We start from the raw sequence: 22,523 nt of genomic DNA on the forward strand, positions 1-22,523 counted from the left end.
CAGGAAGGCGGAGTTCCCATCGTGGCGCAGTGGAAACGAATCCAACTAGGAAGCATGAGGTTGCAGGTTCAATCCCTGGCCTCGCTCACTGGGTTAAGGATCTGGTGTTGCCGTGAGCTGTGGTGTAGGTTGCAGATGTGGCTTGGATCCTGCATTGCTGTGGCTGTGACATAGGCTGGCAGCTGCAGCTCCGAGTTGGACCTCTAGCCTGAGAACCTCCATATGCCGTGGGTGCAGCCCTAAAAAGACAAAAGACTAAAAAACCAAAAAAGTCCAGGAAGGCTCAGGCACTCACTTGCCCATCAAGGCCCCTCCAACTCCATCCCCCATCCCAACCTGTGGAATCTCACAGGAGGAGTCTATTGCCTCCCAAGGCTGCTTCCTGGAACTCAAAGATGAAGCCTGACAGGCACTCTGGCACAGGGCCAGCTGGAAGGTGGTGGCTGAGGGAGTCTGTGTGGCTCTTCACCCCAGGGCTCATCTTTTCCTCTTCTAATGCTTTGGCCCTTCCCCAGGGTACATTGCTGGGAGCAAGTACCCCCAGGGGAACTTGAATTCACTCAACAAAATAATTTTCCACCTGGGAAGTACAACTATTCTAAAGATAGACAATTAAACTGCATATGCCATCTGAGGCAGAATGATCGAAGCAGATGGAGAAAATTTTTATTATTTATTTGTTGGCTGCACCTGTGGCATGTGAAAAGTTCCCAGGCCAGGGATCAAACCCATGCCACAGCAGTGACCCAAGCCACTGCAGTGACATCATCTGGTCCTTAACCCACTGTGCCACAAGGGAACTCCCAGGACCAAGATTTTAAAGTAAAGCATAATAATTATATTTTAAAAGATAAGAGCCATTCCCTGGAGGTTTAGTGGTTAGGACTCAATGGTTTCACCACTTCAGCCCAGATTCAATCCTTGGTCTGGGAACTGAGGTCCCACATCAAGCCACTGAATACCATGGCAAATAATAATAATAGTAATAAGGGAAGAAATTCATAAAATAACGCAAAGAACAAGAAGCCGTAGGAGAGAACCAAGTCAAAAGATTAGCTGTGAAATATATAATGTTTGAAGTAAAGGACATAGGAGTTCCCGCTATGGCGCAATGGGATTGGCGGCATCTTGGGAGCACTGAGACATAGGTTTGATTCTTGGCCTGGCACAGGGGGTTAAGGATCCAGTGTTGCCACAGCTGTGGTCTAAGTCACAACTGTGGCTCGCATCTGATTCCTGGCCCAGGAACTCCATATGCCTCGGAGTGGCCAAAATAAATAAATAAAGTAGGAGATCCCGTTGTGGCTCAGCAGTTAGCGAACCTGACTAGCATCCATGAGGACTCGACAAAATCAAGAGACCAGGAACCCCGGCCTCGATCAGTGGATTAAGGATCCGGCGTTGCCATGAGCTGTGGTATAGGTTGCAGATGCAGCTCAGATCCCGAATTGCTGTGGCTATGGTGCAGGCTTGCAGCTTCAAGCTTCAGCTCCAATTGGACCCCTAGCCTGGGAACTTCTATATATGCCTTGGGTGCGGCCCTAAAAAGACAAAAAAAAAAGAAAGAAAGAAAGAAAGAAAGAAAGAAAAAGGATCTGGCATTGTTCGTTGCTGTGAGCTGTGGTGTAGGCCAGCAGCTGCAGCTCCGATTCAACCCCTGGCCTGGGCACTTCCATATACTGCAGATGCAGCCCTAAAAAGACAAAAAAATAAATAAAGAAAGAAAGAACACAATATGTGGCATAAATATCAGGATGGCTACCACTGAATTAGCAACTAGTAAAGAGAAAAATCAGATTGAAAACTATCCCAGAAGGAAGCAGGAAAAGATAAAGAGATAACAAATGAAAAAGCAGACCTAAGAGAGATGGAGAATAGTAGATATCCCAAAAGGAGAGAAAAAGAAAAATGGAGAAGAGGAAAGACTTGAAGAAATAATGGACATTAAATAATCCAGGATTAAAGGAAAATGAATAAAAACCTATTGAGAGGACTCACAGAGTAGCCAACAGTAGAAATAGAGAAAAATGCACACAGAGATATCAGGGTAAAATGGAGAATAGGAAAGACTAACAGAGGAAGGGCAGAGAGAAGTAGCATCCCTTACAAAGGGGCAAGAATCAAGAGGAGTCCCCATCGTGGCTCAGCGGAAACGAATCTGACTAGTACCCATGAGGATGCAGGTTCCATCCCTGGCCCCCATTCAGTGGGTTAAGGATCTGGCATTGCCGTGAGCAGTAGTGTAGGTCACAGAGGTGGCTCACATCCCACATTGCTGTGGCTCTGGTCTAGGCTCTGTGGCAGCGGCAGCTCCAATTCGACCCCTAGCCTGGGACCCTCCATATGCCTCGGGTGCAGGCCTAAAAAGAGAAAACAAACAAACAAACAAAAAAAACACAAAAAAACCGAAGTGACAAGAATCAGATTGACATTATTTGCCTCAATAACAGCACTTCATAAAGGAGATCAAAGAGTAATGTTACTAAGAATTGAAAGAAAAGAACCCTTTCAGTCCAGAATTTTAAAGCCAGCCAAATTGTCATTCAAACATGAGGTCATACTAAAAATATTCTTAGGCAAATAAAACCTCAGAAGGTGAAATACACAAAGACCCACAGTGAAAATTCTTGTGGAGGAAATACTTAAATAATAAAAGAAACAACCAGAATCTTGGTTGATGAGACAAAGAATTGGGGCTTTATTCTGTAGCCAGCTCGAGGCATTGATGGTCTTGGAACGATGGAGAGACAGTCTGGGGAAAGCCAAGGTCTCTGGAGTTCTAATTCTTTGTCCAAGGGAAGAAGTCTGGTAGCCTCTGTTCCTTTACAGTTGTATATCACATTGGAGTGAAAAAAAACACACTGCCCCAATCTACTTAACATTTATTGGGCAATTACTGATGCCGTGTGCATGGCTCTGGGAGTTCATTGCGGAACTAAGCCACTGGACTCTCCTGGAAATTCTAGTATTTCTGCATTCTTTCTGTAGCTTCTAGATCACCATTTAAACGTCTCATGGACCCACTTTGCTAGACAAGTGTCCTGGTTTTCGACCAAAAAATTAGGGCACACGTCCAAGTCCAAGCGACATGAGAGCCCAGAGGAGGGTGCAACTTGGCCTTGGCATCTGCGTGGAGCTGAGCAAGGGGCTCTGATGGCCGTCACCAGAGTTTGGGGAGCCAGAGCCCAGAGAGTTCAAAGCCACCCCATCCTAGAGCATCTGCTAAAGCCCATCTCTCCCACGCAGCTTCTATATGTGCATGAATTTGTTTCTCAAGGAGCTCCTAGAACAGAAAGAAGACAGACCTATCTACCAATTACCGCACTTCCAAGTGATAAGTGCTGTAACCAAGGTACCTATAAGATGCTGTGAAAAGTCTCAGAAGAGACTGACCTACGTGAGTTTGATGGTGAGGCTTTGGGCAGGTCCTGGAGAAGGAAAGCAGCATCTATTAGCACCCAGCATGCATCAGGCACTCATTCTGCTAAAGGGTCTTTGTTTGTTTGTTTTGTTTTGTTCTTATGGCTGCACCCAGGGCATATGGACCAAGGATTGAACCTGGACCAAGGATTGAACCCGAGCCACAGCTGTGACCTACACTGGATCCTTTAACCCACAGTGCCAGGCAGGGCTTCAAGCCCATACCTCCACAGCTACCCAAGCAGCTGCAGTTGGATTCTTAATCCACCGTGCCACAGCAGGAACTCCTTTGCTAGAGGTTTGATGTGTGTTGCTAAATGACTTAACGCATGCAAAACCCTCATAAATCCCTGGTTTACACAGTAAGCCTAAGTAATTGATACTCATTATTAATGATTAGTATCTCATTTGATTGTTGCAACCAGGAAGGAGGAATCACAAAGTCTATTCACAGCTAAGGAAACAGTCTTAGGGAGGGCATGTCGCAAGCCTAAGGACACTCAAGCCAGAATTCAAGCCCACGTCTTAATTCTAAAACCCACCCCTCTGTCGCTTCCAAAATACTGCCATTTTGAGGGACGAGGGGGACATTCCAGGCGAGGGACAAATCCTATGGGTGGTGGGAGGTGGGGACTCAATAGTCCCAAAGAGCCAAGGTTCAGAGTGTGGGACGGGACAGGAGGCAGGAGAATGGTGGGAAGGGCTTGGAATGCCAAGCCGGGGTGCGAGGAGCAGCCTTTATTCTGTCTGCAAGAACTGAGCCAGAGGGCCACGCCCCACCCTGGCTCACCCTGAAATCTCACCTCCCAGGTCCCTCTCCTATGAAAACTTGTCACCTGATGTCCTTGTCCTTCAGGTCAGGGCTGGAACAAGGTCTCCTGACTCCAAGCCCAGAGCTCACTCGTCCTCACGGCCTCCCTTTCAGGCTGTGGTGTTTGCTCAGAGCCCAAGGCCCAGGGCAGAGAGCACAGCAATATCTATGCCACCCTGCCTCCTGGAGGCCCCCAGGGGCTGTCTCCCAGAGAAGCTCAGTTCTGTAACCCCGAGCTGACACAGCAGGAAGGAGCAGGAAATAAGCTGTAATTATTCTTTCCCCTCAGCCTTGGACAGCTTTTGGATGGCTTGGCTTTGCCTCTCGTCTTCTTTTTTTGGTCTTTTTGGGGCCACACATGCCAGGGTTAGGAACTCATTCTAGAAAGAAGCATGAATATGAGCAGAGGCAATTAGTGCTACGGGCTGTGTGTGTGAAGAACACAGGCTCTTTGGTATCTCTAAAGTATAGTTCATAAGCTCCATGTGGGCTCAAATGCCAGGCCTACACTGTCTCCTTTTTTTTTTTCTTCTTTTTGCCTTATCTAGAGCCACTCCCATGGCATATGGAGGTTCCCAGGCTAGGGGTCTAATCAGAGCTGTAGCCACCAGCCTATGCCAGAGCCACAGCAACGCGGGATCTGAGCCTCGTCTGTAACCTACACCACAGCTCAGGGCAACGCCAGATCCTTAACCTACTGAGCAAGGGCAGGGATCAAACCCGAAACCTCAAGGTTCCTAGTCGGATTTGTTAACCACTGCACCACGACGGGAATTCCCCTACACTGTCTCCTTCTTATCTTCAGTGTTTAGCCACATCTCTAGCACATTGTGTGTGATAAATGAATATTTACTAAATGAAGACATGTGAAGAGATGAACAAATGAATGATCTGTTTAATATAGTGTCGTTTAATATAATATGAGCCACATGTATAATATTAAATGTTCTAGTAGCCACATTAAAAAACTAAAAAAAAGAGTTCCCGCTGTGGCGCAAAGGGATCAGCGGTGTCTTGGGAGCGCTGCAACAGTGGGTTAAGGCTCCAGTATTTGTGGCAGCTGTGGCTTTGGTCTCAAGTGCAGCTCTGATCTGATCTCTGGCCCAAGAACTCCATATGCTACGGGGTGGCCAAAAAATACAATTAAAAAAAAAAACTAAAAAGAAACATTAAATTTTGACAATATATTTTATTGAACACATATCCTAAATATTATCCAACATCTAAGCCATATAAAAAAATTGCTGAGATTTTTGTATTCTTTTATTTCGTGCTAAGTCTTTGCCGTCATGTGGGTATGTTACACTTACAACACAGTTCAGACCAGCCACATTTCAAGGACTCCATTGCCACAGGCGGCTAGTGGCTGCTATATTGGTGAGCCAGCTTTTTAAATTTTTCTTTATTTATTTTTTTGTCTTATGTCTTTTTTTTTTTTTTGTCTTTTTGCCTTTTCTAGGGCCGCTTCCCGCTGCATATGGAGGTTCCCAGGCTAGGGGTCTGATCAGAGTTGTAGCCACCAGCCTACACCACAGCCACAGCAACGTGGGATCCGAGCCACATCTGCAACCTACACTACAGCTCACGGCAATGCCGGATCCTTAACCCACTGATCAAGGCCAGGGATCAAACCTGAAACCTCATGGTTCCTGGTTGGATTCGTTAACCACTGTGCCACAACGGGAACTCCTGTCTTATGTCTTTTTAGGGCCATACCCAAGGCATATGGAGGTTCCCAGGCTAGGGGTCGAATCAGAGCTACAGCTGCCGGCCTACACCACAACCACAGCAACACCAAATCTGAGCTTCGTCTGCGACCTATACCACAGCTCACGACAACACCGGATCCTTAACCCACTGACTGAGGCCAGGGATCGAACCCGCAACCTCATGGTTCCTAGTTGGATTTATTTCCACTGCGCCATGACTGGAACTCCAGCACAGCTCTTTTTTATTTTATTTTTTGGCCACACCTGGGGCATGCAGAAGTTCCTGGGCCAGGGATCAAACCCATGTCACAGCAGTGACCCAAGCTATAGCAGTGACAACACCAGATCCTTAACTGCTAGGCCACCAGGGAACTCCTGAGTACAGTTCTAAATGCTGCTGAAGGGTACCTCCCAAACAACAGTGAGTTTAGAGGTGAGAGAGGTGGGATTTGAACCCAGGTCCACCTGAGTCCAAATGCTTTTCTCCTCTACACCATGCTGTTTGCAAGTTCATCATGTTATTTGATTGAGTCCTCGCAGCCTAAAGGGTGGGATAAATAGCCCCGTTTTATTTTATTTTATTTTATTTTTATTTTTTGGCCTTTTTAGGGCCACACCCGAGGCATATGGACGTTCCCAGGCTAGGGGGCTAATCCTAGCTGTAGCCACCAGCCTTTGCCACAGCCATAGCAACGCCAGATCCTTAACCCACTGAGCGAGGCCAGGGATCGAACCTGCCACCTCATGGTTCCTAGTCAGATTTGTTTCTGCTGCACCATGACGGGAACTCCTAAACAGTCCCATTTTAAAGCTCAGGAAACTGAGGCCCGGAGGAGAAGGAAGCACCTTGCTCACAAGTCCCTTCCTTGTAGTCAGCGTGGGGAAGTAGTCCCACCTCCAGAGCCCCTCCCCACTGCCCCCTGCCCTCTCCAAAGCCACATGCCAGTCTCTACCCTTTGCCCTCAGGATGGCCACCCTGCACACATGGCTCTCCTGCCTTTCTTCCCACCTCCCTGCTTTTGTCTGGTTTCCCAGCGCATGAAGGGGCTGCTCAGGTCTGCACGGTGTCCACATCTCACCTCCTAGCAAAGCTGGGGGCTGGCCCTGCCGTCGGAGAGGGAGAGAGAAAAGAACGAGCGAAGGTTTCAATGAACCCTGGGTCCCCCAGACAAATGCCCCTCTGTATCTCGGTGCCTGTTGTGACTGGCCGTGGGCCAGCTCTCACTGCGGGCGGCTTGAATGGCCCGGATTGTTTCCCCACCTCCTGTCCTGTCTGCAGTCCAGCGCCTACCAGGCCCCAGCTTGGGCAGGAAAGGGGAGGGGTGTTCCTTCTGGAATGGAAGGTGTGGGAGGCAGGCAAGTTTCGGGGAGGGTGAGGGCCACATCCTGAACCAAACCAGGAGGCAAGAGAGTCACAAGATGGAAGGAGCATGAGAGGGAGGGCACCGGGTCCCAGCTGTGCACTTTGCATGAAAGCAAACTGAAGACCAGGCAGAACGAGTGACTTGCCCAAGGTCACACAGCAGGTGAGTGAGAGAGGTAAGACTCGAAACCTGGGCCAGCTTCCAGCCTAGAGTTCTTGCGCCTCACATCAGGCTTTACTGTTGGGATTTTGGTGGTGACCCTGCCAAACAGGAAAGGTGATAAGCGCCCAGGATGTTGAGATGCAAAGAAAGAAGTCACGTGATACAGTTACAGGGTCCTACAGTTCCTTGAATTCCATACTAAAGTGCAGACACTCCAGATAGAGTTCACAGCAACGCCTTCATGACAAAGACCTTGAGGTTGGTCAAGCTCTTGGAGGAGACGGAGAGGCAGAGAATCAAAGCGAGACCCCCGAAAGGTCAGCGTTAGGGATGAGCTCAGATCATTGGAAGTTGTGAGGGGCCCTGGGCTCTTAAAAATAATAATAATAAGAAGGGTAGCCAGGGGTGCCACAGGACAGGCACCTGGTTCCCAGGGGGCGTGGGTTTGTGTTTTTCCCCTGCACTCCCACCCCCAGTTTTTCTTGTTCCAGAAATTCACAGTGGCCTGTCTGTGGGGGACACAATTCAGTTATATCAATGTGTTCTTGCTTTAATAGATGCCAATGAGAAGGAACTTGGAAACCTCAGTTGGTGCATTTTAGAAACGTCGCGCAGTCCCCACTGCCAGGTGGTGGAGGGCAAAACTGAGGGGCAGACGCAGGGCTGAGCGGGACCTTTGGTGCTCAGCAGCTGGTTCACTTTGGTTCTTGCTGTTGTTGTTACTGATCTTGTCTTGAATGAATCAGACAGGAGTTCTGGAAAATGAACCAAATGAATAACCAATGATCCTTCCTGTCCGCATGCGCCGTGCGCCTAACCAGCCCTCAGAGTTCCCCATTTGTAAGCAGAGGGCTGTGGACCCGGTGGTTTTCAGACTGGTTTCCAGCAGATGCTCTGAGCACAGGAGTTGACTTCCACAGCCACCACAGAGGGCGTGGGCAATAGTGAAAGAGATGTTGTGGGGGCAGGAGCAGGAGGGGGGAGTTTGGTTCCTTAAGCCTTTTGGAGGAGCTGAATTTTCCATCCTAGGTTCACCCCTCAAACTCTCTAGCAGAAGAGTAGGTCTCCTTTCCTCTCAGGATACACACCCAGAAAACCTACCAGTTTTTCTTTCTTGGCTGGCGGAATCTGCTTTCACCCCCCTCCTCCCCTGAGTTGGACTGGCTACCCCCAACTTGCTGTGGGGCACCACCCCGGGCACTCGCCCCCTGGTCCCTGAGTCCCGTGAGCTGTCTCCCTTGCTCATGCATCCCCAACTAGTGAGGCAAATCCTCCCGGAGTGTCCCAGGAAAAGGTACATGGGGTAAAGTGGATTTTTTGTGAAGCTTCGTACGCCCCGCAATGTTTTGCGAAGCTTCGAATGCTGCTCTGTGAGATAAAGTGTTCTTCTGCCTCACACTCAGTATTTAGTTTGGCTTGTGGTCCACTTCTAGGCTGGAGCTTATTTTCGCTCAGAATTTTGGAGTTATCTCAGAGCTTCAGTGCTGCTGCTGTCAAATCCACTGCCATTCTGCTTTCACCTAAATGTAGATCCTTTTATTGGTATTTGACCTTATTTTTTAAATCTGTAGATAGGAGGGAGTTCCTGTCGTGGCTCAGTGGTTAACGAATCTGACTAGGAACCATGAGGTTGAGGGTTTGATCCCTGGCCTCGCTCAGTGGGTGAAGGATCTGGCGTTGCTGTGAGCTGTGGTACAGGTCACAGGCGCGGCTCAGATCCTGCACTGCTGTGGCTCTGGCGTAGGCCAGCGGCTACAGCTCCAATTGGACCTCTAGCCTGGGAACCTCCATATGCCACGGGAGCACCCCAAGAAATGGCAAAAAAACAAAACAATACAAAAATCTGTAGATAGGAGTTCTCTTGGGGCAGATTAAGGATCTGGCGTTGTTACTGCAGCGGCTTGGGTGGCTGCTCTGGTAAGGGTTCGATCCTTGGGTTTGATCCCTCGCTGGGGAACTTCTGCATGCGGCCAAAAGGAAAAAAAAAAAAATCTATAGATGTGTATGGGATATTTTCTTTAATCCCCGTGTTCTAAAAAGTCACAATGGTGAGCCCCATTGTGGGTCTTTTTTATTCATTGTTCTGGGACTCTATGGGTCTTCTCATTCTGAAAATTTTTGTCAATTTCTGGTAAGTGTCCAGATATTCTTTGATTATTTCCTCTTCTTGATTTTTTTCTGCTTAATCATTTTGAAATTCATTTTATTAGAATGTTGGATCACCTGGAGTAATTTGTTGTTGTTGTTTTGGGCCGTGCCTATGGCATATGGAAGTTCCTGGGCTAGGAATAGAACCCATGCCACAGCAGTGACCCAAGCCACAACAGTGACAGCCCTTTCCCTCAACCCGATTTATAGCCAGAGTCTCCAAGTCAAAGGTGCATATGAATTGCCTGGGGATCTGACTAAATAAAGGCATTTCTCATTCAGCAGTTCTGAATGAAGCCCAAGATTCTGCCTTTTCTTTTCTTTTTCCTTTTTTAAGTTATAATTAAACTATAGCTGATTTATGGTTCTTCAATTTCTGTTATACAGCAAAGTGACCCAATCACACACGGTCCCCTGTGCTGGACCTTCTTGACAGGGCCGGAGGGTTGCCCATGCTGCTGCCCAAGGCCGCACTCTGGATGGCCAGGGCCTGGAGCAGCGCCCTCCAGTGGAACTTTACGCAGCGGTGGACACACGCTAGACCTGCACTGAGCAACACGGGAGCCACAAGCTCCGTGGATGTTAGCGCTTGAAATGTGGCGAGTGGGACTGAGGCGCTGACTTCTAATTTTATTTAACTCTCCTTAATTTCATTTAAATTTAAACAGCTACAGGTGGCTATCATCCTGGGCAGTGCAGGTTAGCCTCCCGATCCACCATCAGCAAAGAGTGGACTTAGTGTGTTCTGCCAGGGGGAGGGGACCTAAAGCACGGAGGGTCGGGATGGAGGCAGCTGAGGAGCTGCAAATTCTCCTCTCCAGCCCCACGTGGCACCCTGGATTTGGGGGGCATCTGCAGAGTCTCCCTGGGGTTTCTTTGGTGCCATCGGCTTTTATTGGGCTCCCCAGTCTGCAGGGTCATGCTGCTAAGTCACATTGAGCTGTCAGCTTTCCCAGCTTTTAAAGCTGGACTGGGGAGTTCCCATCTTGGCACAGTGGAAATGAATCCAACTAGGAACCATGAGGTTGCGGTTTGATCCCTGGCCTTGCTCAGTGGGTTGAGGATCCGATGTTGCCATGAGCTATGGTGTAGGTTGCAGGTGTGGCTCGGATCCTGAGTGGGTGTGGCTGTGGCATAGGCCAGCAGTTACAGCTCTGATTCGACCCCTAGCCTGGGAACTTCCATATAACATGAGTACAGCCCTAAAAAGCAAAAAAAAAAAAAAAAAAAAAAAAGAAAAGAAAGAAAAAAGAAAAATCTAGATTGGCCTTTCAATAATGTAATTGGCATCTCTCTTTTCCCTTTGCCTTGTGGATCTATACATCCTGATGCCTTCACTGTCATTCATGGGGGTTTTCAGGAGGAAGTGGAAGTGAATATTTGTGGTCCATCTGCTCTGTTTAACCAGAGGTTCCTCCTGCTTTTTTTTTTTTTTTTTCCCGTGGCCATGCCTGCAACATGTGGAAGTTCCTGTGCTAGGGATCGAACCTGTGCTACGGCGGCAACCTGAGCCTCTGCAATGACAACCCTGGATCCTTAACCCAATGCACCACAAGCTGTAGGCTCCATTTGACCCCTAGCCTGGGAACTTCCATATGCTGCAGATGTAGCTGTAAACAAACAAACAAACAAACAAACAAACAATCCTGTGCTTAGATAACTTTACGCGGCAAAAGGGACTTTGCAGATGTAATTACTTTAAGGATTTTTGAGAAAGGAGATTCCTCTGGATTACCTGGGGCGGGGGGGCAAAGTGATCGCAAGGGCCCTTATAGGAGGAGGCAGGAGAGTCAGGGAGAGAGAGGGCGAAGTGAGCATGGCAGCAGAGGTCAGAGGGGAGATGCTACACCGTTAGCTGGAAGGTGGAGGTAGAGGCCACAGGCCACAGGCTGCAGTGGTGCACAGAAGCTAGAAAAGGCACAACAGAATCTCTTCTAGTGCCTCCAAAGGGAGTCCAGTTCTGCCAACATCTTGATTTAAACCCTGATTTTAGGCTTCTTCACCTCCAGACTATAAGAAAATAAATTTGTGGAATTCTCCTGTGGAGCATTGTGTTAAAGGATCCAGCGTTGTCATTGCAGCAGCTGCTGTGGCTCAGGTTCGATTCCTGGCCTGTGAACTACCCCATGCCATGGGAATAGCCAAAAAAAAATTGTGTGTGTGTGTGTTTTAAGCTGTAATTTGTGACAGCAGCCACAGGAAACTAATGCATCTCTGCCATATATTAGCACCAAGACCTTGGGTGATTTAACCTCTCTGAGCCCCAGGGCTTTTTTTTCAATCTGGAAAACAGAGATAATGCATGTGAGAAAACGTGTGTGACAGACACACAGTAAGCCCTTGATACATGGGAGCCGCTGTGGCCATCAGCCTTCTCCCTATTGGTTGTCTACACATAGATGTAAGTACAGGCTGGACAATTTCCTGTTTCTCTGGACCTTTCTGGGGACAAAGGATAGGAAACTGTTCCGAGACAGACCTGTAAGTCTAGTAGTTCTCAACCAGGGGCAACTTTGCGTCCCAAAAGACATCTGAAATGTCAGGAGACATTTGGGGTTGTCATAAGGATGCTTCGGGCATCTGGTTGGGAGAGGCCAGGGATGCTGCTAAACATCCCGCAGTGTGCAAGATGCCTCCACAATTTGCCATCTGGCCCAAGTATAAACAGTGCCGAGGCTGGAAAATGCTGCCATTCTCTGGGTTTTGTGGTATGTCTTGGGCTCGAGACTTCAACATGTAGTAAAAATAGCAAGGAGTTCCCGTTGTGGCTCAGCAGAAACGAATCTGACTAGCATCCATGAGGAAGCAGGTTTGATCCCTGGCCTCGCTCAGTGGGTTAAGGATCTGGCATTGTCATTAGCTGTGGTGTAGGTTGCAGATGCAGCTTGCATCCCAAGTGGCTGTGGCTGTGGTGTAGGGTGTCAGCTGCCGCTCCAATTAGACCCCTAGCCTGGGAACCTTGGTATGCCATGGCTGTGACCCCAAAAAGACAAAAATAGATAAGTAAATAAAATAACAAAAAGATTGAGCAGAGTCCTGCCCCAGCAGGGCCGTGGACTTTCAGGGGGCGCCCAGAAACATTTCTTATCTCCTGGAAGGCTTGGCAGTCACCACAGTCTGGATATTGATCTGAATTTGAGATTCCGGGTCTCAACTCATTTGCTGTATGAATTTGGGCGAGTCACCTAACCTCTCTGAGCCTCCATTTTTTCAATCATCGGAGTGGAGAGGAATGTCCTGCCTTGTTGTATTGATTAAATGAGAAAACATGCGAAAGCACAACGCCTGACACTTCATTCGCGACCCTTTAAACTTTAGTTCCCTTTCCCTCCCGACCACAATGTCCAGGTGGAATTCTTTCCCTCCGACATATTCACTTAGGAGCATAAACGCTTTAACCCTGTGGCTTGTTTCTGTTGGGGACACTGGGACACCTGGAGATTCATGCAGGCACTCTGGTGTGGTTAAGGACTCCAGGGGGCTGGGCCCTTGGCTTGGGCCCAAAGACCAAGGGGCAGACGGAAGGCCCTGGATCACATTCCGGCTCTCTGTCACTCTCAACTAGGACGCCCACTGGTCTCTTCCTTCCAGTGACTCCTGGCCTGGCCTGTGCCACCCTTGCGGCACTAGGCATAAATCTGCCTTGTGACCACTTTCATCTGGGCTTTCTATTTATAACCCCTAGTACATGAAATTTATCAGACTTGTAAGTCTTGGCCTGGAAGCTCTTTGAGGTATCTTTCTTTACAATGTGGACCACAAAAATCAGAACCGTTGGATGTTTGAAGTGCCCTGGTGGCTCAGTGGGTTAAGGATCACCATTGTCAGTGGCTCTGGTTACTGCTGTGGTGCTGGTTTGCTCCCCTGCCTGGGAACTTCTGCATGCTGTAGACATGGTAGAAAGAAAGAGAGAAAGAGAGAAAGAAAGAAAGAAAAGAAAGAAAGAAGGAAGGAAGGAAGGAAGGAAGGAAGGAAGGAAGGAAGGAAGGAAGGAAGGAAGGAAGGAAAGAAAAGAAAAGAAAAGAAAGAAAAAGAAAGTTAGTTCAAGCCAGAAATTGGCAGGTAGGTGAGTAAGACTTAATAGATGTGTTTTTCCTGGAACCCAAACCTCCAGATCCACGGGCCACTGCTTTTTCTATAGGACGTCAATCTGATATCGATCCACCACCTCTGTGATCTGGGCCAGGCATGAGGGGGGATGCGCGCCACTAAATATTGATGGAAAGAAAGACTCTTAAAGAAACTCCTTCCATTTCTCATTCTCTTTGAGCTCTAGAAACATGATCCTTTGGCCCTTCTTTGAATTGTCTCCGTGCTGTGTACCTGGTAGGTGCTGCCTGAATGAATGACAGGGAAAAGCATAGAAGAACACGTGGGGGGATGAATGTGGGTGTGCACAGATGCCATGGGCGGGTGCCGCCGCGGACAGGAGGATGGGAGAATAGATGCATGAATGAAACAAGAAATGGGCTTCCCGATTTCTGCGAACCAACCACAAGGAGCAGGTCTTCCGTATGTATTTGTGTAGGGCCCCAAGTTCGGGAGAGCATTATGCCAATTCAGACCCTACCTTTGGGAGCTGTGACACACAAACGGGACAGAGTCAACCACAGGCAGGGCAGATGGCGTGGGGGGAGATGATGCAGAACCCAACAGGAATGGAGAGTGTAGGAAGGGCCCAGTTAGGATTCAGACGGACTGGGTTTACTCTGCACTCAACTGAGCGTTTGGAGGTTCCTATAGGCAATGGTGCTGCCAAGTCAACCCCTCTGCGGAGTTCTCCTTGGTTTGTTCCCATCTCAGATACCTTCCAGGAAGGCTTCCTGCGTTCCAGCCTGAACTGTTCACTGTCTTCCCTCTCCCAGTATCCCCTGGGTCGGTATCTACAAAGACAGATGAGCTTAGGGATGATCATTGTACAACTATAAATGTAATAAATTCATTGAGTAATAAAAAAGATTAAAAATAACAATAAAAAATAAAATAAAATCCTTTCAACCCCTTAAAAAAAAAAAAAAGATGAGCTTTTGGAAGACACTGGTTCTTGATGTAAGCCATGAATGGCTGTTGCACGCGATAGAACCACGAGTTGGAAAGGCCCTTTAAGATCATCCCCATGGAGTTCCCGTATGGCTTAGCAGTAATGAACCTGACTAGTATTCATGAGATGCAGGTTTGATTCCTGGCCTCGCTCGGTGGGTTAAGGATCCAGCATTGCCGTGAGCTGTGGTGTAAGTCGCAGATGTGGCTTGGATCCTGCGATGCTGTGGCTCTGGTTTAGTCAGGCAGCTGTAGCTCTGATTTGACCCCCTACCCTGGGAACTTCCATATGCTGCAGAAATGGCCCTTAAAAAAAAAAAATTGTCTCCAAACTGGGCTATTTTACAGTTGAGGAAACCAAGGTCCAAAGAGGGGAGAGGACTTTCCACAGTCATATAGCAAGAGAAAAATAAAGGGGACCCAGCTCTACTGTCTCTCACCCCAAGTTTATGAATTCATCATTGCTCTTTCCCTGCTCACCCAGCAGCCCCCATGCCCTACCAGTCCCATTAGGATTTGGCCTGCCTGTGGGCTGGTTTCACTATTTCCTCTGCCTCTGCCCTCAGTAGAGATGGAGGAGAAGGTCAAACCCTCTGGAAGTTCTGATGAATTGGGCACCATGCTTCGTAGTCTGGCTCCCTGATACTTGAAATTGACCAAACACAGCCAACACCTGACCAAATGGAGAACTGGGAACTCCAGGAAGAGCAGCGGGAACACAGACTGGGGACAGGAATGAAGAAGAGGGGCTAACATTCACTGCTCACCCCCCATCCCCCAGGGTCTGTGCTGGGCACTTATGACATCTCGTTTATTCCCACAACCTCATAAGAAAGGGAGTGTCATTCCTGTTTTGTAAACGAGAACACTGAGCCCTAGAGACGTGGCTTGGCTTGTGGAGCTGGTCAGCAAGGAGGCCAAGATCTACATGACCCCAAAGCCCTTGCTGGGTCCTAAGCTCCTAGACAACAGGCTTTGTCACAATAAGGTCAAGAGTTCTCAGGAGCCGGGAATTCCTATTGTGGCAAAGCAGAAACAAATCCAGCTAGTATCCATGAGGATGTAGGTTCGATCCCTGGCCTCACTCAGTGGGTTAAGGATCTGGTGTGGCTGTGAGTTGTGGTATAGGTTGTAGATGCGGCTTGAAGCCTGCACAGCTGTGGCTGTGGTGTAGGCCAGCAGCTGCAGCTCCGATTCAATCCTTAGCCTGGGAACTTCCATATGCTGCAGGTGCGTCCCTAAAAAAAAAAAAAAAAAAAGAATTCTCAGGAGTCACTCAGCAGATGCTCTCCTGAGGGCCCAAAGCAACAAGGTCAAGGCTAACAGGGATCAGTGCAAAGTCCTACACTTAAGTTCAAAAAGACAGCTGCACAAGAGTGCAATGGAATTCTGGTTACTGAACAGCAGTTCATCATAACATTGTCATCATTCATTTCCAGCTTTTTGTTTGTTTTTTTGTTTTTGGTAGAAGTTCCCCGGGCCAGGGCTCCAATCTGCGCACCATAATAGTGACAACACTGGATCCTTAACCCACTGAGCCACCAGGGAACTCCATATTGTCACCATTCATAAGGCAGGTGTTATTGCCTTATATTTCCATAGCACTTAGAGTTTAGAAAGCCCTTTCACTTACTGCTTTGGGCTTTGACTGACCACAAGCAAGCACAAGAATAAGTCTGAAAAATGTCTAGGGGTGTTTCAACAAGGTGTGTGTGGAGCAGTGCATGATGGCTGCCTGTAAAGCTAATGAACTCTCTGTTTGCATAAATCTAGCTTAATAGCAATTGTCACTGTACTAAATATTTTGCACTTTTCATCTCATTTAATTCTTATACAACCCTAAGGAGTTTGTCATTCCTGTTTTATAAATGAGAAAACCAAGAAGTAAGGAAAACTGACCAAAGTCACAAACCTTGTAAATAGTAGAATTCAGGCTCAGGCCTGATAATTGGCAAGAAAAATGTCGTTCTGATGAGGTCAGTCCCCCTCTGGAGTCACATATCCAGTTTGGGGTGTTCTAGTTAAGGAAGACATTGATGCATAGTTCTCAAAGAGGGACCCATCCATGAGTTCACTCTGAAAATTGTTGGAAAGAGCTGAGACTATTTATTCTGGAGAAGAAAATCATAAGAGAACATACAACTGCCATTTCCAAGGGCAGAAAACGCCTCTACTCAGAAACAGATTGGGTTCAAGGGACATTTACCAACCATTTGTTGGTTTAAGGTCAAAGGGACATACTATCGCCAACTGCTATCGCCACCTACTGGTAGGAGGTGAAATTGATGTGCGAATTTCAGCTATGGAAACTTTTGCGTTTGTAGGGGTTTAACTTTTCAGACATAGAAGTGCTTTTAAACGTGACTGTTGTCAGGTGTGAGAGGTAGCAAATTACCTTTGTGGGAAAAGAGTTAGGACCAATGGTTGAAAATCACAAGGGGAGAGATTATGGCTCCAAAATGAGGGTTAATTTTATGATAATTAAAAGATTCTGAAAAAAAAATTCCAATAAATCCAGGGACAGATTTATGGGAATAATGAGGTTCTTCTCTATGGAAGAGCCCAAGTCATGCTGAATGTCCTATCTCCTGGGTGAATGGGAGAAATGAATCCCGAAGTTTTGTTTGGTCTTGGGCATTCGCAGCTTTCTTATTCTGAGTTATAGTTGGCCATTTGGGTAATAGTCTGCCAGAATTGATAGTGTCTTAGTTGTCTTATCCGGGGAGGAACTTTTAGGCTAGTCCAGAGGGAAGGTACCATGGAGGCAGAGCAGAAGGAGGAGATATTTTGGACATGTAGGGTCTGACAACATTTATCCTCTAGTTATGGCCCTTATACTTGACCAAGGAGCAGTCAGAGGGGGCAGTTCAGTGGGCACAGGGTCATGACACTCCATCACTTCCCAATCTGACCTCCCACACATGGCCATTTGTAAACAACACGGGAACAACAGTTCCTTGTCGATTCTGCAAATGTGATTCAGGCTCTGCTGGAAACAGAGGTTCAGGGCATAGCCAAGGTCAGGGACCAGTTAGGTAGGACCAGTCTGGGTCAGGGCTAGATCAAGGGCTCTGGTTCTCTCTCTGGCACAGCCTGTGAGGATTTTCTTGTCAAAGCCCTCCATTGATTTGGGCCCCAGATGCTGGCCATGGCCCCTTGTGCAATCACTAGGAGGGAGTCTAGTGAGAGCTTATGGACAAGGGGCTGTGAAACCAGACAGACCCTAGCTTGAATCCCTGTGAGTGTAGATTGATTTCTTCTCTGATCTGAATCTCAGTGTCTTCATCTGTAGAATGGACACAGTGACTGCCCCCTCCTTACCAGATAGGTATGAGGATTAATCAATAGTTATTTTTATTGTTGTTATTATTAAATGAACCTCAGCCAGTGAAAACTAGCCTCACCCTCCCTATATGCTCCCCAATTTTCTGTGGCCATGGAGCATGGTCACAGGCGCATTTGATACTGAAGTCCCCCTGCTGAAACGCACTTGGTTAACAAGAATCTCTGGGGCCCACACATGAAAACATCCACATCCTTGGCCATTGATGCTCCACCACCCTCCCTCCCACCTTGTCTGATGTGGCGGGAACAGAGATGTAATTGAGAGCCGTTCATCCTTAGAGGAGGCCAGATATGCTCTGGCATCACTCAGTGTTCTCTCAGAAAGCAGAGTGGCTGGGTCCATCTGAAAGGGAGTCACACCGGGAACTCGGCAGCCAGGTGACCACCCTGAAGGACCTGCAGAGGAGCCTGTGCCCTGGTGGCCTTAGACAGCTCCATTACTGGTCAGTATGTGTCTGTGTGTGTACGTGTGTGAGTTTCTGTGGCCACTGGTCATGCCCTGACGCCCCCTGCCCCTGCTGCTCCCGCCATGTGTACCAGGGTCAGGTGGTACAGAGAGAAGGATACAGGCTTTGAAGTTTGCCAAGCCGAATTCATCCGCCAAGCCTGATGCCTCCAGGTCATATGATCATGGAAAATCTCAGCGTTCCCATTTGATTCCCGTTGTGGCTCAGCAGTAACAAACCCAACTAGTAACCAAGAAGATGCAGGTTCAATCCCTGACCTCGCTCAGTGGGTTAAGGATCTGGTGTTACCTCAAGCTGTGGCGTAGTTCAGAGGAGGCTCAGATATGGCGTTGCTGTGGCTGTGACGTAGGCCAGCAGCTGCAGTTCTGATTCTACCTCTAGCCTGGGAATTTCTCTATTCCAAGGTGTGGTCCTAAAACACAAACAAACAAACAAAAAAACAAAAACAAAGGAAGGAAGAAAGGAAGGGAGAGAAAAATCTATTTTACATGGTATTTGCTAATTAAATCAGAGGACAGATTAAAAAATACGGTCACAAGGTCCTAGCAAGTGGCAGACACTAGGATTTTGGCTTTGGTTATTTTTGTGCATGTTGGTTTAATGGGGGATATGTCCACGGTATGCTTAATTTATTTAGTGATTATGCCATGTCTCTCCTTAAGAAAGAAAAGAAAAGCTTTTTTTTTCTTTTTCTTTTCTTTTTTTTTTGTCTTTTTGCCTTTTCTAGGGCTGCTTCCGCAGCATATGGAGGTTCCCAGGCTAGGGGTCCAATCGGAGCCATAGCTGCTAGCCTACGCCAGAGCCACAGCAATGTGAGGTCCAAGCCACGTCTGCAACCTACACCACAGCTAAGGGCAATGCTGGATCCTTAACCCACTGAGCAAGGCCAGGGATCGAACCCACAACCTCATGGTTCCTAGTCGGATTCGTTAACCACTGCGCCACGATGGGAACTCCGAAAGTTTTTTTTTTCTTGTTTTGAGCCCCTCTCTAATTCAGCAAATCTTTACTAATACCCACTGAAATACCAAGGGTTACCTTTCTCTCTCTCTCTCTCTCTCTTTTTTTTTTTTTTGTCTTTTTTAAGGCTGCACCCATGGCATATACAAGTTTGCAGGCTAGGGGTCGAATTGAAGCCGCAGCTGCCGGCCTACACCACAGCCACCGCATCTGAGATCTGAGCCACATCCTCAACCTATGCTGCAGGTAAGGCCAGGGTTCAGACCTGCATCCTCATGGATCCTAGTCGGCTTCTTAACCCGCTGAGCCATGGGTTAAGAAACTCCATTGGTTACCATTTATTGAGCACTTAAAAGCACTTTCCGTATTTAACCTCAAACCCTCATTTCCCCTGGAAAAAGCTACCTCTTTTTACAAACAGCAAAGTCGGCTGGGAGAAGTTCAGTTACTCACTCAAGTCCTTCTACCAGCAAAGGTGAAGAGAACCAGACACTCTAAGGGTGGGAGCAGGGGAGAGGCAGAAGAGTGTGTAAAAGAACCACAAAGAGTCTCTACCCCTAAGGACCTGACAGTGGCCTGGGAAAGTTGACTGTCATACACAGCAACTGAGAGGAGCTGTGATGCTGCAGTTTCTCAGCAGCAAAGTGTGATGCTTCAGAGGCTTAGGTGAGCTGAGAGATACTGCATGTGAAGGCACCTAGGACAGGCTTGTGCTCGGGAGATGCTGTCTTCCCCAGTAATGAGGGTTTTGTGCAACCTGACCTGTGTTCTCTCTCTTGCCCCACCCCAACCATGCCCATCCTTCAAGGCCCATTCAAATTTATCTCCTTCCTGAAGTCACTCTTCATAACCCAGTGCTCATGTCACTGACTGCTTAATAATCATATAGACATAGTTACTTGTTTCATCTGCTTTTGCTCACCCTCCTTAGGTTGTAAAGCTTTTGAAAGCAGAATCATTTTAGGCATTGTTGTGGGGTGGCTCAGTTCCCTTAGCATGGGAAGTAGATGCCCTGGGATCAGTTCTACTAGGTAAACTTGGGGCTCCACATATTGTTAAGGGCTTCCGTGGTGTGTGTGTGTGTGTGTGTGTGTGTGTGTGTGTGTGTGTGTGTGTGTGTGTGTGTTTCGCTCCACCTGTAGCAGAAATTCCCAGGCTAGGGATTGAACCTGCACCACAGCAGTAACCAAAGCCACAGCAGTGAGAACACCAGATCTTTTAACTTCTAGACCACCCAGGAATACCAGGGCTTCAGTTTCATTAGTCAAATAGCAATAGTATCTCCCTCACACAGTCTGGAGAAGATCAGCAGAGACATTCTGTGTGAAACATAGGAGGCATGGAATAACAATTGTTGAATGAATTGAAACTGCTTTGAAAAATGAAGTTCTTTACAAATATCTGAGCTTATTTTTAATTCCCCCTGGTATACGGTTAAAGGCCTTGTATTTTCTTGCTTAAGTGTTTCCTCCAGTCATCCAGGTGAAGACCAAAAGAGGCCCCATGTAGAGCTTATGTTGGTTTTAAACAAAATTTCATCTTCTTTCTCACCAGATCACGATGACCACAGCTACCCCTTTGGGGGGTACCCCCTTCTTCTCAGTGAACATGACCACCAGAGGAGAAGACTTTCTGTACAAGAGTAAGGTCACCTTGGCTTGGCGGCCGGGGGAGGGAGGGCGGGCGGGACAGATGTCATGGTCATCACCTGGTGTTGAGGTCAAGAGCATGGGCTCTGGAGACAAACTGCCGGAGTCTCAGTTTCAATCATACCACTTGCCAACTCTGTGACCCTGAGCATGTGACTTACCGCGCCGTGCCCCTTTCCTCATCTAGAAGATGGGATGTTAATGAAGCTGCCACATAGGTGGGAGGGAGGTCCCTACTCCTATCCCTGAAGAGGGGATAATCCACATCAAGAGTGTACTGTTGCCTTTGTGCCTGTGAGGCATACTAAATACCTAATGAATATTATTATTATTACTGTTACTGTCATTGTCTGTCTGTTTTTTTTGGCCGCACCTGCAGCCTGTGGAAGTTTCCGGGCCAGGGATCAAACCTGCGCCACAACCAAGACCCAGGCCACTGCAGTGACACCACCAGATCCTTTAACTCACTGCACCGTAAGGGAATTCCATGTTACTGTTATTTTCCTTAGGGAGCTTTGGGTTTAGAGGGTGCTGGAAATCTGAATCTCTTATAAGATGTTCCTACATAAGTCACCTTAAAATGCACCTAATTTCATACGATTTTTGTGAAGCAGAGACATCCCATCCATTCAAAAAGGAATTCATGAATGTTGGTGGGAAGAGTTAGTCCTGGGAAGACATTTGCCAGGAACAAGGGGTCCCCAGAAGGAAAAATTTGAGGAACACTCTTCAGACAACCGGTTGGTTTTGTGTTAGGTGAAGTTTGGCTGCACTTCAGTCATCGCAGGTGACTTGGTACATACCTCTGCCAATGGACCAGGCCTCCCACCACACTTGGAGCAGTGATGACTAGTGATAAACAGCTCTAGGTTGCGATTGGCAGGAACCTGGATTAATGTCAGGATGTGTCTCTCCATGGAGACCCAGAGAGGGTCGCCCTTGGGCCAGGACCCCACATGTTAGTCTGCCCCTTGCTGGGAGCGGAGACCTACAGAGGCCTGCTGAGGTATGTTACAGAGCAGTTCTGAAGGGAAATGCAGGGTATTTTTTTTTTTCTTTTTAGCTGTACCACAGCATATGGAAGTTTCCCAGGCCAAGGGATCAAATCCCAACTGTAGCTGCAACCTATACCATAGCTGTGGCAACGGCAGATCTTTAATCCACTGTGCCAGAGTGGGAACTCCTGTTTTTATTTAATTAAAAGTAATGGTTCTCAGGAGTTCCCGCTGTGGCTCAGTGGTAACGAACCTGACTAGTATCTGTGAGAACACAGGTTCGACCCTGGCCCCACTCAGTGGGTTAAGGATCCAGCGTTGCACAGCTTGGATCCTGTGTTGCTGTGGCTGTGGCAGAGGCCAGCAGCTGCAGCTCTGATTCACCCGCTAGCCTGGAAACTTCCATATGCCACAGGTGCAGCCCTTAAAAAAAAAAAAAAAAAAAAAGATTAA

General features: G+C 47.7%; 1 protein-coding gene across 2 annotated transcripts in view; it reads left to right on the forward strand.

Annotated features, from left to right (window-relative positions):
- The window catches only part of NCMAP (non-compact myelin associated protein), a 39,631-nt gene that overhangs the window by 7,152 nt on the left and 9,956 nt on the right, over positions 1 to 22,523 (forward strand). The window contains exons 1-2 of one of the 2 annotated variants that reach the window (XM_047792580.1): positions 7,264 to 7,466; positions 20,981 to 21,068. In XM_047792580.1, the coding sequence (XP_047648536.1) occupies positions 20,987 to 21,068 (82 nt within the window). In that variant the 5' untranslated portion in view covers positions 7,264 to 7,466; positions 20,981 to 20,986. Of the gene's footprint in view, positions 1 to 7,263; positions 7,467 to 20,980; positions 21,069 to 22,523 lie in introns of those variants that run through there. The other variant, XM_047792582.1, reaches the window with a different exon arrangement.

The sequence above is a fragment of the Phacochoerus africanus genome, chromosome 8 (assembly GCF_016906955.1).
Source record: "Phacochoerus africanus isolate WHEZ1 chromosome 8, ROS_Pafr_v1, whole genome shotgun sequence".
Classification (NCBI taxonomy): Eukaryota; Metazoa; Chordata; class Mammalia; order Artiodactyla; family Suidae; genus Phacochoerus; species Phacochoerus africanus.